General features: G+C 49.6%; 1 protein-coding gene across 5 annotated transcripts in view; it reads right to left on the bottom strand.

Moving 5' to 3' along the window:
• The window catches only part of Slc4a5 (solute carrier family 4 member 5), an 89,360-nt gene that overhangs the window by 54,150 nt on the left and 18,239 nt on the right, over nucleotides 1-16,971 (bottom strand). For 3 of the 5 annotated variants that reach the window (XM_076939960.1, XM_076939961.1, XM_034511568.2), the window contains exon 4: nucleotides 7,083-7,212. In XM_076939960.1, the coding sequence (XP_076796075.1) occupies nucleotides 7,083-7,212 (130 nt within the window). Of the gene's footprint in view, nucleotides 1-7,082; nucleotides 7,213-9,923; nucleotides 10,274-10,436; nucleotides 10,556-16,971 lie in introns of those variants that run through there. The other 2 variants (XM_076939962.1, XM_034511570.2) reach the window with 2 other exon arrangements.

Below are 16,971 nucleotides of genomic sequence, written 5' to 3'. Positions count from 1 at the left end.
AGGACAACCAGGACTACACAGAGAAACTCTGTCTCGGGAGAAGAAAGAAAGAAAGAAAGAAAGAAAGAAAGAAAGAAAGAAGGAAGGAAGGAAGGAAGGAAGGAAGGAAGGAAGGAAGAAAGAAAGAAAGAAAGAAAGAAAGAAAGAAAGAAAGAGAAAGAACACAATAGCCACAGGCTGGACCCCCTGCCCCGGGTACCAGCAGCCCAAAACTCCCCCATGCCATTCTTCCACTCGGTCCCTCCACTCGGTCCCTCCTCAAACCTGTTGGGAGCCCCACCTGCACCTAGGGTCTGGCTCCACCCAGCAAGCCTGACTCAGCCTTCTACCCCTTTAAGCTATTCTCTTTCTTCTCTCCCATTTCTATTAGCCTCCAGAACGGGCTTGCGCACGTCTTATCCTCCAAGACAAAAGCTAAAGCGGAAGCCACAGGTCAGTGATTGCATAGCATACACAGGCCCTGGGCTTCGTTCTTGATGAACAGTGCATGAACTGTGCATTGGGGTTGGAGAGAAGGCTTCGTTGACAGTGTGACTGCTCAGTGTAAGGGAGGCCTTTGGTCCCTGGTACTGCATAAACATCTGGGTGTGGTGGCCTGGAGAGATGCTGCACAAGTCGGGATCCAATGGAAACAGTGTGGTGCTGATGTGCAGCTGTAACCCCAGGGCTGGGGTAAAGGTAGCAGGGCAGAGATAGACACATCTCTGGAGTTGCCGCTAGCCAGCCTGGTCCTTTGGTGAACCCCTGGTTCAGTGAGAGAAGAACCCTCAAATGTAACGTGGAGAGCAATTGGGGAAGACACCCAACATTGACCTCCGGCTTCCACACACATGCTTGCACACATGTACTTGTGCATGTACACACACAGGAACTTGTATAATCACACAAATGCGCTGTCTGCAAGTGTTATGGTGGCCCACACCTTAATCTCAGCTCTCAGGTGGTGGAAGTAGGAGAGTTAGAAGTTCAAGGTCATCCTCTGCTACCGAGTAAACTCAAGGCCAGCCTGGACTTTGTCTCAAAAAATGAATAGATAAATAAACGATTTTTTAAAAAGCTGAACAAAGACTTCCCTTGGTTCTGTGCTCTGCTCCAGAGACTTGGGGTCTTGGACAAGCCCTCCGCAGAGCTGTCCGGATGATCAACCAACTTCCACACACAGATCTCCACCTGGTGCAGCCTGTGCTTCACCACTGAGCCGTCTCCCCAGCCCAAGGAGTTCCTTTGATTTCTTCTCAACACTAAAACCAAATGGTCCGTCTAACATACAGACCTCCGTCTTTTCCCCAAAACCCTTCCGGGTCCCCCAGATTCTCAGCGTCCATCTCAGTCTCCTCAGTTCCACCAGCACGGGACCTACTGACAGTCTTGCCCTATTGGCCATCCACAAGGAACCCATGCCCAGACCTCCTCTTGCCATCTTGGTCTTTAAGCATACCACCCTGAGAACTCCCCAGTTCATCGATTAGGTACATGCTCAGTAACATCAGGCCACCACACAGCCTTGCTCCAGGGGCTCTTCCTCATTGCCTATCTGCTCTGCTAACTCTGATCCACCCTCCCATCTTGGTGTGAACACCCTTTCAAGTCCTGGAAGCCTTCCTTGACCCTCTCGTGCCTCTATGCATTCACGTCACCCTCATTTCTAAGTGTCCCTTTATTGACTTTGTGCCTCACTACACAGACACCAATTGAAGGACAGCATCTGCCACGCTCCATGGCTCAAGTCCATAAGACCTTAGTAAATATTACTTGAGTGAAGGAATGAAGTTTGTTAACAATCACACTGAGAGGCCTTAGCTTTCTACTCTGATTTATAAAGCGGGGATAGTTCTGGTCCTATAGGGCCAACTCCAGAGGGCTGGAGAAGCTTTCTGCCTCACCCTGAGAAGGGAAATCATTCTGAAAGATCATTATTCAAGATCATAAGTGAGGGTGGGTTTGAGGCTGAGGTGGAAGCCCAAGTTCTCTCCAGCCTACTGACACGTGGAGAACCATTCAGAACTTCTGAAAGTGTCCTGATGTGGGTCGAGGGATGTAGTTTCAGCTGATAGAGGGCTTGCCTAGCATGCAGTCCTGGGCTCAATCCCAAGCACCGTGTGCACCAGGCAGCAGGCAGAGCAAGACTCCAAAACCATCCTCCTTAGCCACATAACAAGTCTGAAGTCAGCCTGGACTATATGAAACACTGTCAAAAAAGAGAGCAAACAGGCCAACTCAACTGAGCTGGCCCACTTCTCACGCACCTTTTGGCTCTTTTCTTGTCATGACAGGAATGTTCTCAGAGCGTATGTATCTCATAAGACCCTTCTGGCAAGCTCTTGCTTGCAGGCTGCTGAGTGGAGGCCAGAGCAGCTTGGATTTGGAACTTGTTCTTAAGGCTCTTGAGCGTTAAGATCTAGTTATTTCTGAGAAACCCTGAAGAGCCCTCCACTCTTGGGTGGGTTCCAAACTAGACCATTCTCCAGTCGATTTTCTTTCAGTCAGGCAGGTGTCGGTTTGAGAAAAGTTGGGGTTTGGGGTAAATTATTTGCTCATAAAATGGGGAATCACCCCTACCTCACCTGATTCAGCCCTCCCTCAGACAAGGTCATTATCAGGGAACAGCCAAGCCAGACCGCCATGTGGGAATGTCAAAGGGACAAAATTAGTAACAGTCTATCTTATAAACAGCCTGGCCTTCCAACATCGATCACATCAGAAGTGCCACTGCACAGACAGTCCCGATTATGTGCACGGGGCAAGGCTCAGCCGAGCTCAAAAAGCCACTTAACTCTACACAGCAGTGGCTCCTTCAAGAGTCCGAAATGTCCCCTAAACTAATAACCTCTGACAAAGCACTGCCAGGGAAAATTCCTTGCGGATTTGAGATTTTCACTCTCTTAAGCTCCTAACTCAATAAAGCAAGCAAGCACTCCTTGCAACAAATTAAATACTTTTATGAAAGCGACCCCTCCCCCACTCTCTTTGATGCATGATTAACCCCTAATGCCAGGGCATGGGGTCTGTAAGAGATGCCTTCGCTTGTCTTCTCTTACTCCACAGAGGCCCAGAATCTACTGGAATTTGCTGACTCTTTCATTCTGGAAACTTCTGGGACTCCTGGCTTCCCTGACCTGGGTCCTACAGTCTGTTAGCTGGGGGGATGTTAGCCATTCTTGAGCTGGGGTGACAAATCCTAAGCGGCCTGACTAAGCCTGTCTGCTTTTGTCTTTTTGGTTGTTTGGTTTGGGTTGATTGGTTGTTTGGGTTTTTTTGTTGTTGTTGCTTGCTTGCTTGCTTTAATTGTTGGTTTGGGTCTTTTTTGTTGTTGTTGTTTTGTAGTCGTTGTTGTTGTTTGGTTCTTGTTTGGTTTGGTTTGGTTACAACAGAACACCACTGTGCAGTCCTAACTGGCCTGGAGCTTGCTAAGGTGTCGACCAGGCTGGCCTTGAACTCACAGAGATCTATCTGTTCTGCCTCTGGAGTGCTGGGATTGAAGGCACAGACTGTCAGTGAAGGCAGGGGTTTGGGGTGAGTACTCTCTCTGCCCAGGGAAGGGAGAAGGCAGTCTGTATGCCCAGGCCCAGAGAAGGCCTTTTTAAAGCTTTCTTCTCTATTCACACACCTTGAGTGGTAGAGAGCGTGCCTAGGGCCCACTGGCTCAGAGCCCTCCCTTTCGAAGGCGACTCCAGGCTGAGCTCTGGCCATGTGAGACCTTTCCCATCTTCTGAGCCCTGGTTAGTGGACCCCAGGCTCTGCAGTTCTGGGTATTTAGCTCCAATTCAAAAAGGGCTGGGGGTAGGGGTTTGAGGGGGGATGGCTAACATACTTGGAAGAGCATAGCAAAGCCCAAGAGACCTCAAGTTAGAGGGTCAGGTAGGCCTGGGGAGACAATCCAGATTTGATTTCCTGTATCTCTAGCCCTTGGCAAGCTACAAGTTCTTCTGTACCTCACCCCATCTATAAAGCCAGATTTCAGCTCTGCCCTTCTCAGGATCACTGTGGGGGGTGAGCCTGCAGTCTCAGCACATTGGGGTTTGGTGAACCACAGGTGAGAAGAGGCTCTTGGGCCTGCATGGGGGAACTGGGCACAAATGTGGGCTGTGGGGTTGATTGGTTGGTTCCTCCCTGAGGCCCCCAGGACGTTATTCCTCTCAATGGCCCTTCTTCCAGATGCCTTTGCAGCACAGAATGGGCAGAGAGATCTGAGATGTGGAAATATGCCCCTTCCTTTGTCCAGCAACTATCCAGGCCACGGAGGGAGCTATCAGACTCCTGATTTCAGAGTGTTCCCACACAGACCCTGTCCTGGCACCGCTGGGAATTAGATTATGCATTTTTACAAGGGTCGAATATTAGATATCCTGCATAGTGGATATTTACATTATAGTTCGTAACAGTAGAAAAATTATAGTGATGAAGTAGCAATGAAAATAATTTTATGGTCGCGGCCACCACAACATGAGGAACTGTATGTATTAAGGGGTCTCAGCATTAGAAATGTTAAAAAAAAAAAAAACTGCTTTAGTATCTAATTTCCCTTGATGGAAATCAGTTGATTTAATCCTAATTTAATCATGTTTTGTTTTGTTTTTTGAGACAGTCTCAGGTATTCCATGCTAGCCTTAAACAGTCTACATAGCTGAGGAGGACCTTGAATTTATGGTCTTCTTACCTCCACCTCCTCCGTGCAGGGGTTTCAGTGGTGTGCTTCCACGACTGGATTATGTGGTGCTGGGGATCACATCAAGGACCTTGGGTGCTACGTACATATTACCAACTGAGCCACAGCCATAGCCTGGATTTTAATTTAATAAAATCAAAATGGTTTTTTCTACATGGAGAGATGGCTCAGCAGGTGAAGTGTTTGCCATTCAGGTGTAAAGACTAGATCTCCAGCACCGTGTAAAAGCCGGGTGAGTGTGACGTGTGACTCATTTGTCTCCGGGCAAGGGAGGTAGAGCAAGCTAGACAGCTACCCTGGTCGGACTAGCTGAATAGGTAAACTCTGGATACAAAATAGATAAAGTCTGGATACAAAATAGGTAAACTCTGAATACAAAATAGCTAAACTCTGGATACAAGAGAGAGACTCTATTTCAGAACAGAAAGTGGAGAGCAATTGAGAAAAGACTCCTGGTATTAACCTTGGTAACACACACACACACACACACACACACACACACACACACACGTGTATATGTGCCTCAAGACAGGAAAACACACTCACCTACACACACACCCTCCTGGATAGAAGTTAAAAGAAGTATTACTTGTCAGGCAGTGGTGGCGCACACCTTTAATCCCAGCACTTAGGAGGCAGAGGCAGGTAGATCTCTGAGTACAAGGCCAACCTAGTGTACAGAGTGAGTTCCAGGTCAACCAAGGTTACACAGAGAAATCCTGTCTCAGAAAACAAAATGAAACAAAAACACATGCAGAATCATTAGTTTTCTAGGAAGGAGGGGTGTAATTGAAACCATGCAAAAGCTGAGACACACTCATGCAGCTCTGAGCAGTCCTTGGAGGTCTCCTCTGCTGTTCCTGTTTTTCTCTCCCTGCTTCTTGGGTTTTGGGGAGCATGTGGGACTACTAACCTGCTCTGTTTGGTTCAGAGGTTCCTCTGTCCCAGTCACAGCACAAATGTTACTCAGACCCAACTTCCGCTCCTGACTTCACACTTTGCAGCTCTACTAACCTGGATGGACTTCCTCCTCTTTCCCTTCCATACGCGTGGAGCTCTCTCTCCATGCCCTCTTTCTGGGGGCATGTGGATGCTTCTGTGGTATGTGTATGAGTGTGTGTGTGTGTGTGTGCATATGTGTGTACATATATTGTGTGTCAGTGTGCACGTGTGTGCAAGTATATGTATGAGTGTGTGCATGTGTATATAAATGTGTGCGTGTGCGTGCGTGCATGCGTGAGTGTGTGTGCGTGTGTAGGCCTGAAGTTGACATTTGAGGTCTTCCTCAGTTGCTCTGCATTCTGTTTATTGAGGTAAACCTTAACCCAGAGTTCAGCGCACAGATTCTGGCTAGTCTAGGTAGTCACTTGTTCTGGGGATCTCCCGTCTCTGCCCCTCGAGTGCTGAGATTACAGGCAACCACTACTCCTGTCTGGCTTTTACATGGATTCTAGGGGTCTAGGCTCTGGTTCTCACACCTGCCCGGCTCGGACTTGATCTGCTGAGCCAGCTTCCTACACCCTCCTGCTTTCTTCCACGGCTCCACCTCTGTAGTCCACTCTGCTTGTACAAACTCACCTAAGACAAGCCTAGGCTTTTCCCCTGCCATTCAGACTTACGCTGCTTCTTCCTTCAGGAAGTCCTCCCTGTGTACTCCTGCCAGACTGGAACATTTCTTTCCACAGCATTTAGTTTGAACCATTTGGCATTAAAGAATATATGGCCTTATAGTTTTCCTGGGCTGCATGTGTCACTATTCCATCATTCTCTCTCTCTCTCTCTCTCTCTCTCTCTCTCTCTCTCTCTCTTTCTGTGTGTGTGTGTGTGTGTGTGTGTACCTGCCTATTCATGTGTGTGAGAGTGTACATGTGTATGCAGGTATATATTTCAAGATGAGAGGACAAGCTTGTTCCTTGGTTCTGCCCGCCATGTTTTAGAGAAATTCTCTCACTGGTTAGGCTAGGCTGGCTGGCCACCGCTCCTGGAGTGGGCAAATCTTCACCCTATGGCTGCCACCGAGGTTACAAGTGCACAGCACCGCGGCCAGCTTATTTTACATGGATTCTGGAGACAGTGCTGAGATTACAGGCAACCACTACTCCTGTCGGGTCCTTGTTTCTCCCAACAAGCACTTTGTGGACTGAGCTAGCCCCTCGGCTTTTGAAGTGCCATTTCTTTGACAATAACAACAATCATTTATGTTTGCGCCTTATTGTTTATCGTTCTAGACACCAAAAATGGCAGCTGGGAAGGTGCTCATCAATGGAGACATTGATCCCACACAGAACTCAAGCTATGACGCCACATTCTCAGAGGGAGATTCAGCCCAGCGGGGAGGGGGAGGGGGAGCGCAGACACGCCCCCTTCATCCGGGCCCCTTCTCACCACGCCCCTTCCATGCGGGCTCCCCTCTCACCTGGCCGACTCCTTCCACTCCATCTGGTCCCCATCATGCTGCAGAGTGTCCATCTCTGTGAAGAGGGTGGGGTTGGGAGCCTCATCTTCCTCCCCCAGGATGTCCTGCAGCTGCTCAGCAGCTGGAGACCCTGAAAAAATGAAGGAGTTGGGTCTGCCGAGTGCCCAGCAGAGGGTAGGACGGCCCAAGCCCACAGGGTCGGAGCAGGCACTGGGGCAAGCGAGGCGTATTTGCCCATTCTGTAAGGCTCAGTCCATTTTCTGGGTCAGCTGACCTCTTGTCCCTTTGGACTGGATGCAGGTGTTAGTCTTCGAAATAAGAAAGAATTTGGTCTGTGTTTAGATTCCAGGGTCTTATAAATGACAATGAAGGCTGGGAAATGGCCAAAACCACAGCAGCAGCAGGGTCAGGAATGGGAAAGTGAAATGCAGAACACCCTGACCCAACTTCATTCTGCACAAAAGCCTAGAACTCTCTCTTACTACACTGGATCCCAAACCAGTCAGTGGTCATGAGGCAGCAGCCGGTCTGCGAAAAGGCTGGGCTAGAACGTCCTGTGGGCTTTCCTTACTGGTGAGCCTGATTCCTGGGTGTCCTGCCTCTTCACCAGTGGCCTGCCAGAAGCCACCCCCTGAACATTTCTCAGGCACCTCCTTCCCACTCCCTCCTCTTCCCATTGTCTAGTGGCTGCCAACTCTTCTTGGTACTGGGAAATAAAACTGTGAAAATGATCCACGCGCTCGCTATGACAAGGACAAGAAATGAGCAAATAAGCAAATCCATGAACAACCATTTGGGGCAGTGGTGAGGGCTCTGAAAAAAAAAAGACAGAACAACCAAGGGAAACAGGAAGCTAGAGAGAGTATGCTGGCCACAAAGGCTCGCTAAAAATGGCATCTGAACTGTGACTTACACACACCGAGGAAGTGTGCCTGTGGTGGGAATGGGCAGGGCAGTGTGGCTGCAGCACCTTGAGCCGAGGGATGATGTGATGATCCGTGCCTTGCCTAAGGGCATCCCTGGGCTCCTCTGTCTCCTCCCATCTCCTCTGTGTTTTCCAGACTATTCCTTCCTCATCAGCCCCTGACTCAGTCTCTCACCGACTGTCCACAGACTGTCCTCATGAAGCTTTCCCACTTCTCTGAGTCTCTTATCTCTTCAGTTCCTCCAACTTCTGCCTTCAATTACTGATCAGTTGGTCCTTCACTGTCAGTATTTTGAAGAACTCGATATTCAAACCTTCTAACCTCTCCCTTGAAACTTTCCAGTAGAGCCAGGCATTCGGCAGCACCCAGACAAGAACCCGTACGCCATGATCATCTTCATCTCCGATGTGTCCTGGAGTCCCTGAAGCAGGGCGCACAGCGTGCCTCTAGTCCACCTGGACATGAGTCACACAGTTGCCCCTTATACATGAGGATGGTACCCCTGGCACAAGGTTTATGCTGAAGAAGTCCCTTATTGCCCCTTACCACCAACCCCAGGATCCAGGCTCAGTGGGCAACGAATAAAGCCTCTGACTGTGGAACCTTCTGCTTGGCCTTGTCTGCACCCTTCCTGTGTCCCTCAGAGCCAGCCCTGACCTTTAGTCCTCTCTGTAAGCTTCTTCAGTTTCTATCCCACTTCTAGGAGGAAATAAAGACATGCAGATGTGAAGTCACTAGATTCCTCTCTGCTAGCCTGTGCTCTGCTGCCAACCGCCCTTGGGCCAAAAGAATCCGTCCTCCACTCACCTCCCTCAGCATCTCACCTCACAGCCCCTGCTGCCTCCACAGCCTCATCACCTCAGGGCCCTCCATCCATGGCCAGGCAGCCTCTGAGTTTGCTCTTTAAATATTCCTAACAATATTGTTATTGTTACTTGTGCATTGGACTTCCAAAATCACAGTGCTCTTTGAGCAGCATGCAGTCTGTGCAGGGTAGAAACAATTTTCCTAGCAAAAAAGTGCTAGTAACTTTTGAGGATACAGATCCACAATGGACATCCTTGATTTAAATGTATTTGAGTTTGAAATGTTTCTATTGATTTAAACTTATTTCATGGGCTTATTGAGTTTAAGGAAATTTCATGAAAGGAAGGAAGGAAGGAAGGAAGGAAGGAAGAAAGAAAGAAAGAAAGAAAGTCATCTGTACAGGCATAGTGCCTTTATGCCAAAACACCTTTAATCCTAGCGCCTGGGAGGCAGATGCAGAGAGTTCTCTTTGAGGCTGAAGCCAGCTTGTCTACATTTTGAGTTTCTGGAAAGCCAGGGCTACAAAGCGAGATCCCATCTCTTAAACAAACAAACAAACAAACAAACACCTTATTGTTTTCTCTTTCTTCCTTCAAATTGGGAGAAGGCTATGGCTCCTTGATTCTGAAGAAACAAACCAATTCCCTATGATATCAGTACAGTAGCTATTGCTCTGTTTGGTTTTGCCTTGCTGGGAATGGGACCCGGGATCTGTTTGCTCTTAGCAAGCACTCCCACCACTGAGCTACATCCCTAGCCTGACAGCAACTCAAGTGGAGATTTGCTCTTGTGGATTTCCAGTTGAAAAGCCTTGGGTGGCTCTTCATTACCTAAAGCTTGGGGTGATCTGTTTCAAACCATCGCCAGCAATCTGGACCAGCCTGGTGCATCCTTTGCTCTGCTCTGCCCAAGCCCAGCCACATCAGACCACGCACACCGGACCATACCATCCCTTGGGTCTCTATCCCATATCTTGTAAATCTGCATTCTTCCACATCCTTCAAGGCCAGGAAAAGGTAAATAAATGGACAGATCTTTAAGAGATAGCAGATTAGAAACCACTGACAGGGCAGGGGTCTATTGGAGCACCAGTCTGTCTGGGCAGTACCTGCTCCCTGGAACAGCTGAGCGCTGGAGTCTCCGGCGGTTGGTGCTGCCTCTGGCCCCAGCCTGTTTCTGTGGCTGCTACCCTTGCTGCGGTCTCCTCCACTATCCTCTTCCCCACAAAACAAACTCACTTTTGTTTCCAGTTAAGCAGCAAGGGAGGCGTGGAGGAGGAGGGTCGGAGAAGAACGAAAGGGAAGGAGGGGGATTGGGGCTACAGAGAAATGGCGATGGGTGTGAGAGATTTAGTGGAAATCCTGGGAGAAACGAGCAAATAAAAAAGAGGGCGGGAGGATCTCAGGTACTGATGGAGAGAGGAGGCTTAGCGATGACGCTCAAGCAGGAAGCAGTGTGCTCCGCAGCAGCAGAGTGGTGGCAGCTGAAGACTGAGAGAGAACACCTAGAGCTGCCCCTCCCCCGTCCCCCCTGCCGGACCCCCGCCTCCGCCTCCGCCACTCCCCCCCCCCCCACACCTCCCCCCCCCCCCCCCCCCCCCCGCAAGCCCTTCCGGACAGACCTGGAGGCTCCGGTAGAGCAGGGCATCTCTCCTCAGGCTCCTTTATAAAGGCTGAGGCTGGGAGGTAGGATTGGTACACAACCCCCTAGGGCCTCCTTAAGATCTTAAGATTTTGGTGGCAGGTGAGCAGGCTGTAATAACCTGGCGGGCTCTGTGCCCTGGCTAGGACAGCCTCACCAACCGCTGGGAGCTAGAAGTGGAGGTTGGGTTGTTGGGGGCGTGGGAGTGTTTGCCGTGGGCTCTAGTGTTACATGGGTCTGGGGTAGTTCCCTTCACAACTTCCTAGACTTGCTGTTTGTACCCACTTCTACGACAAAATGACAAACATTGTCTCTGAGAGCATGTTTTCTGAGAGCCCATGGAGAGCAGGAACTGGTCACTTCGGGGCGTGTAGGAACCCCACTGGGGAATTACTTTGCCCTCTGAGAAAACGTCTAATCTGGGGTTTGGCTCAGCAAGTGTTTACTAGGTGCAAGGTTGAGCGGAGGTCACAGAGGCTCTGAGGCAGCAGCGGCTACAAACTCGGGTTCCTGACGTCTTAGAATTGGGAGGGGGCTTTGTGGTGGTGAAGTGCAAACCTTCAGTTCACAGATAAAAACTCAGAGTCAGTAGACACCTCAGAAAGCCCTGGTGCGGGTGAGTTGGCTGGGGAGAGCTGGTGCCTCTTACCATTCCCCGAAACATGTTGCCCCATGACTGGGTCCTGACCACATTCCCATGCTTGAGGTTAGAAAATCAAGCAGGGCTGTTTGAGATGAAGGTGAAGTGTAGCCGAGATGGGCCTCCAGGAGACTGAGGCAGAGAATGAGTTTGAAGTCTGAGATTACAGGCCAGGGCGCTGCTGCTGTCGCCTCATTGGAGGGTACTAGGGCTTGAACATGGGGCCTCTGTTATGCAAGGCCAGCCCTCACTGAGCTAGGTCTAGCTATGAAGCTCAGCCTAACTCCAATTTGTGACATCCTCCTGCATCACACTCCTAGCTCAGGGATTATAGGTGTGCACCATCATGCCTGGCCCCTGTCCTTCCCATGTAAAGAAACAGAAACATGATCAGGTTCAAATGGAGTTCCAAGCAAAGTCACCATCACAGAGACCCCAGCAGTGGGCATCCCAGGAGTGCCCCACTGAGGCTCTTGGCCTCACAGATTGCACTCCACTGTGAGAGTGGTCCCCCACCCCCACCCCTTGCCACCCACGAGTCCTACTGAAGCGGCCTCCACAGAACACACTAAGTCCGAGGCAGGGTCTACCTCCACACCCAAAGAAAGAGTTCAAAAGAAACTGGAGAGACCTTTAACCTTGTAGAAGAGGCCAGAGCTGGGTTCATCTCCTGATGCTGCAAATATTAGCAGGATTGTATTGGCAATGCAGTAACCTCTGTGAGACTCAGTTTCCCCACTAATTAAGGAGAAATTATGGCATCCACTTCTCTGAATTCTGGCAGAGAGTAACTGGAATATCCCAAGTAATGAGGCCAGCATTCACCAGCCCCTCAAGTGATTCTTCTACCATTGTGCTTGTGACTGTGATCAGCTTCTATTACCAGCTTGCTCCCACCCTGAACATCCCAGGGGCCTAGTCTGGTTCAGTGTCTGACTCTGCCCCTGGCCACTTCTGTGTGTTCGCCAGCCTTTTGCTGGGCACTTCCCTATCATAGCCCCTCCCTCCTGCCCACTGAAGGTTTAGCCCATTACATGTTGCACTGCTGCATCAGGGCTCCCCTAAGGTACTATGGCCCCATGTACACATAGTATGTCACAAACAAACCGTCCCTATGAGAAATGCCACAAGTAATGGTGCCTCTGGTCGATAGTGCAAGAGGTACATACTGTGGGCCCAACTACTGAAACAGACTCAGACAAGCTAGAGACAGTGGCACATGTCTGTAGTTCTAGCACTTGGGGGGGGGGGGGTAGAAGCAGGAGGATCAGGAGCTTAAGGCTAGCCTCAACTATAAAGTGAGTTCCAGGGTAGCCTGGGCTACAGGAGACCCTGTTTTACAAGAAGGAGGAGGAGGAGGGAGAGGAGGAGGAGGAAGAGGAGGAAGGGGAAGGGGGATCTGGAAGGGGGAGGGGGAGGGGAGGGGGGGAAGGAGAGAGGTAGGAGAGGAGAAAGAGAAAGAAAAGAAAAACAGAAGAAAAGGAAGAGGAGGGGAAGAATAATGTGAGGAGGAAGAGAGGAAGAGGAGAGGAGAGAACACAAGAGGAGGGAAGGGGAGGAAGAGGAGGAAGAGAGGAAGGAGAGGAGGAGGGAAGGGAAGAGGAAAGAATTGGGCCTGCTCTTTGATTGGTCCAAACACAGGATGATTTAGGGACTGCAACTCCAACCCCACCCCCACCCCCACCCCAGCGAGGAGTAAGGGCTTCAGAGCCCTAGGAAAGCTTTGGGGAACCGCTAGCCACCAGAAAGTCAGTGACTCCCGGCTCTGAGGGAGCCTTCCTTGTTTCCCCTCCCCCTCAGCTTTGCCTGGTCAGGGTCTGACCCACTTCCATGGTATTGCTGTCTGCTGACCCAGGGCTTACACAGCGTGGGCGCTCAGTAAATAGCTTCTGGGTGAGTGAATTTGACTAAAATCATGAGCACATCAGGGAGGGATTAGCTCCCACAAGAAAGAAGCTAAGTGCCTGAGACCCAGGGGACAGGAGCCAGGGGTGGGCTGTAGGGGGTCCACAGAATACAGAGGAGTGAGAGACAGAGCCTGAGGGTGCCAGGGTCATTCTTGTCAAGTGTGTGAAGTGAGGGTTTGAGAGAGGCCTGGAGAGCTCCGTGCCCAGGTTTCATGACTGATAAATTCCTTTTCCTGAAGTTGTACCTAAGCTCCAGACGTGTTGTTCTCTAAGGCAGGAGAGGGGAACCTGCCTGTCTGCGCTCGCTCACAGGAAGATGGCTTCGGGGACATCGGCCCAGCCTGTTTCCCACCCCAGAAAGCAGCCTTTCAGTAATACAAGACTTATGTCGATGGCCATATATATCCTATGAGGTCAGGAGTTATTAATTAAATACCTGATCCATGTCTGGAAAGTTTGAACTGGGTCTCTCAGTTAAATGGCCTTCCCTAATGATTCCTGAGAACTCAGACACAAAGATGGGCAGCTGAGGTGCAGGCAGAAAGAGGGATGAATACATCTGCCACAAAGCAGCTGGAGAGGCCATGCAGCTCAGAGAGGGGACTCAAGGTCACGGCCTCTGTCAACCCAAGCCTGGCTCTTCCTTCCGCCTTGAGTGGAGGCCCTTCTGCTCTCAGATGGATTGCCCATACACACTCCCCTGGCCAGGACCCAACTCTTAGAAGTCTCTCCTTGCTCCCGCTGTTTCCTCTCTCTTGAGGCTTAGCTGCCCACTGAAGCTGATCACAGATGAACTGTAGTCTAAAGTCAGGTATGAGCAGACCCTCTCTTCCAGAGCACACTCTAGTCCCAGGGTATAGGAGGTCACTCTGGACGGGTGCGTGTCAGAAATGCCGGCCACAGCAAAACCCTACCACAGGTCGTCTTAACTGACGTAGAAATTATGACCATTTCTGTTCTCATTGGATCTGCTGGTCTGCGTGAGTGTAATAAGCAGGAAGCCCTGGTCCTTAATAGGTTATTTCTTGAAATGCCTGAAGCATTCTCCCAGTTGGGCACAGGGGACAGATAGTTCAGTAGTCAAGGATGCTTGTTGCTCTTGCAGAAGGCCCAGGTTCAGTTCTCAACACACATATTAAGTAGCTCACAACTGCCTGTCACTCCAGCTCTGGGAGGTTGGACACCCTCTTCTGGCTTGAGTGGCCACCTGCATGTACATGGTATACATACATACCCTCAGGCACACATGCATATACATAAAGTAAAAATAAATGAGTCTTTTTTTAAAAGGAAAGAAAAGTCACATTGACCCGGTATAGCTTGTTCATGTCTATAATCTCATCACTTGGGAAGCTGAGGCAGGAGGATTGCTATGAGCTTGGACCATAGGGATTCTCTGTTAGTTTAAGGGGTAGGAAGGTCATTTCAGGTAAGAGCTATGCCCATGGGGCTGCTAAGTCTCCCCATTTCTCATCTCTCCACTGGTGACTCTGTGGGGTGGCAGTGGATTGACTTGTAACAAACACTGGAAACAATATCTTTCTTTGTCCCGCTCTCTCTGTCCAATCCCACCCACGTAGGTTTCTTTACTATCAGTATAACTTTATATATGAAATTCTAGGGTGTGGAGAGCCTTCTTAAAAACCCTAAAATTGTGTTGGAGAGATGGCTCGGTGTTTAGGAGCTCTGACTGCCTGCCCTTCCAGAGGTCCTAGGTTCAATTCCCAGCAACCACATGGTGGCTCACAACCATCTGTCATGGGGTCTGATGCCCTCTTCTGGTGTGTCTGAAGACAGCTACAATGTATTTAAATAAAATAAATATTAAAAAAATATCCTAAGAGAGTGCTCGAGTTGGCTCAGCAGTTGAGAGCTCGCCCTGTTCTTGCAGAGGAGACAGGCTCATTCCAGCGCCCACGTCAGGTGGCTCAACCACCTTTAACTCTGGAAATCGGACACCCTCCTCTGGACTCCACCAGCTTCTGAAGGCACATGCATATGCCCCTATGTATACACCCATAAACACATGGTTCAAAACAAAAATGTAAAATCTTTTAAAACTGCAAGACTAAAAATTATAAACAAGGAAATAGAACAAGACGCTGCTGGGGACCAATAAAGGATGGGAGGGGCCAGTGGGCTGTGAGATGGCTCTGTGGGTGTGGGAGTCCAATCCCTGGGACACACATGGTGGAAAAAGCTCCCCCCTTCTGTGTGTGTGTGTGTGTGTGTCTGTGTGTGTGTGTGCTCAAACAAACAAACAAACAAACATCACAAAGATTGGAGCCAAATCAGTCTGAAGAAAGAAAAACAGGTCTAGGAGAGCCACTTTGGCTGTGTTCTGAAGAGGGGAGCTAGCAGCTCCAGACTGGCATGTGGCTGCTTTCCCAACAGTGTTTTTGGATGGCAACAGGTAAATCTTGGTATGTTTGGGGGTAGGACAATGTCAGCCCAGGCTTGTTTAAAAAGTCCCTTAGCCTTTTCCTTCTGAGTTCCCTAATGAAGGTAACCCTGGAGGGGTTACCTTTTCCTTCTGAGTTCCCTGTAATGAAGGTAACCCTAGAGGGAGGGGAACCAGCCTTCATCAATGTCACCCGTTCTGGAGACCCAAAATGATAAAAAGGTAATTCACTGTGTCAATCATAACCTAAGATGTGCAAATGCACTGGCTATCCTCAATGTTGAGTTAGTGAATTTCAGCCTAGCCTACTGAATTCATTATCATTTAAAAGTGGATGGTTGCAGCTAAGCTAAGAAGGAGAGAGAAGCAAGCAATTAAGGAAGGACACATGAGGAGACTCAGAGGGAAGTGAGACTGACTAGAAGTGTCAAACTGCAGAATGGTAGTCTTGGAGAAACTTCCAGAAACCATGAGGCAAGAGGCTGAGGTCTGAAAAGCCTTACCCCGAGGCTGGGAGATTTCCATATGCAATAGGCCAGCTAGCGGACAGGAAGGCCGGAAACCTCTCAGATCCTCCTCTAACATATAGAGCATGCAAGGGAGAAGCCAGAGTATGCAAATGAGATAGAAAGGTGGACACTATGCAAATGACTCCAGACACAGTATCCTTGAACCTCTTCCTCCCTTCCCTGCCCACTTCCTGTGTTGGAAGTGTATGCCTTCTTCTTAATAGACTGCCTCTGCTGTTACTCTCTACTTGTTCCTGCCCAGGTTTTTCATTCAGGGTCATAAGAACCCGGTGCTCACTGGACTCACACCCACCAGTAACAGCTGTAGAATAGTTTAAATTATTTTGTTTTGTATGTGTATGGGTATTTTGCCTTCATGTATGTCAGGGCATGATGTTCATGCTGTGCTCACAGAGGCCATGGGACGTGTTGAATCACCTAGGCCTAGAGGTACAAATGGTTGCAAATCACCGTGTGGATGCTGGGAATCAAACTCCAGTCCGAGTTGTAGGAAGGCCTGTACAGCACTTTCTTAATTAGTGATTGATAGGGGAGGGCCCAGCCCATTGTGGGTGGGGCCATCCTGGGGTAGTGCTCCTGAGTTCAATAAGAAAGCAGGCTGACCAAGACATGAGGAGCAAACCAGTAAGCAGCACCCTTCTGTGGCCTCTGCATCAGCTCCTATGACCAGAATCCTGTCCCCAGTTGGGTTTTGACTGGTCAATAAAATTACCAATGGCTAATGGCTGGGAAGAGAGACAGAGGTGGGACTTTTAAGATTCCCGGGAGGGACTGAGGAAGGAGGAAGAGGGGATTCCACCATGATGAGGGTGTAGAAGACAAACCACACCAGAAAGGTGCAGGAAGGAGAAACAACCGACATGTAGGTGCAGAGGGAAAGCGGCCCCAGGAGGGCTGCCCAGCAGGGTCCAGGTCAGCAAAGATGAAATGTAGATTTAGTAAGAATTAACTCGGGAATTGGAGGGGTGAATATGTTAGCTGAGGGGAAGTTTGGGAGTGGCCCAGCCATTGAGCTACTTAGGGGATATTAAAAATAA

This window comes from Arvicanthis niloticus, chromosome 9 (assembly GCF_011762505.2).
Source record: "Arvicanthis niloticus isolate mArvNil1 chromosome 9, mArvNil1.pat.X, whole genome shotgun sequence".
Taxonomy (NCBI): Eukaryota; Metazoa; Chordata; class Mammalia; order Rodentia; family Muridae; genus Arvicanthis; species Arvicanthis niloticus.
Note: the sequence above shows the minus strand (reverse complement) of the source record. Positions and strands in the feature narration are given on the sequence as shown.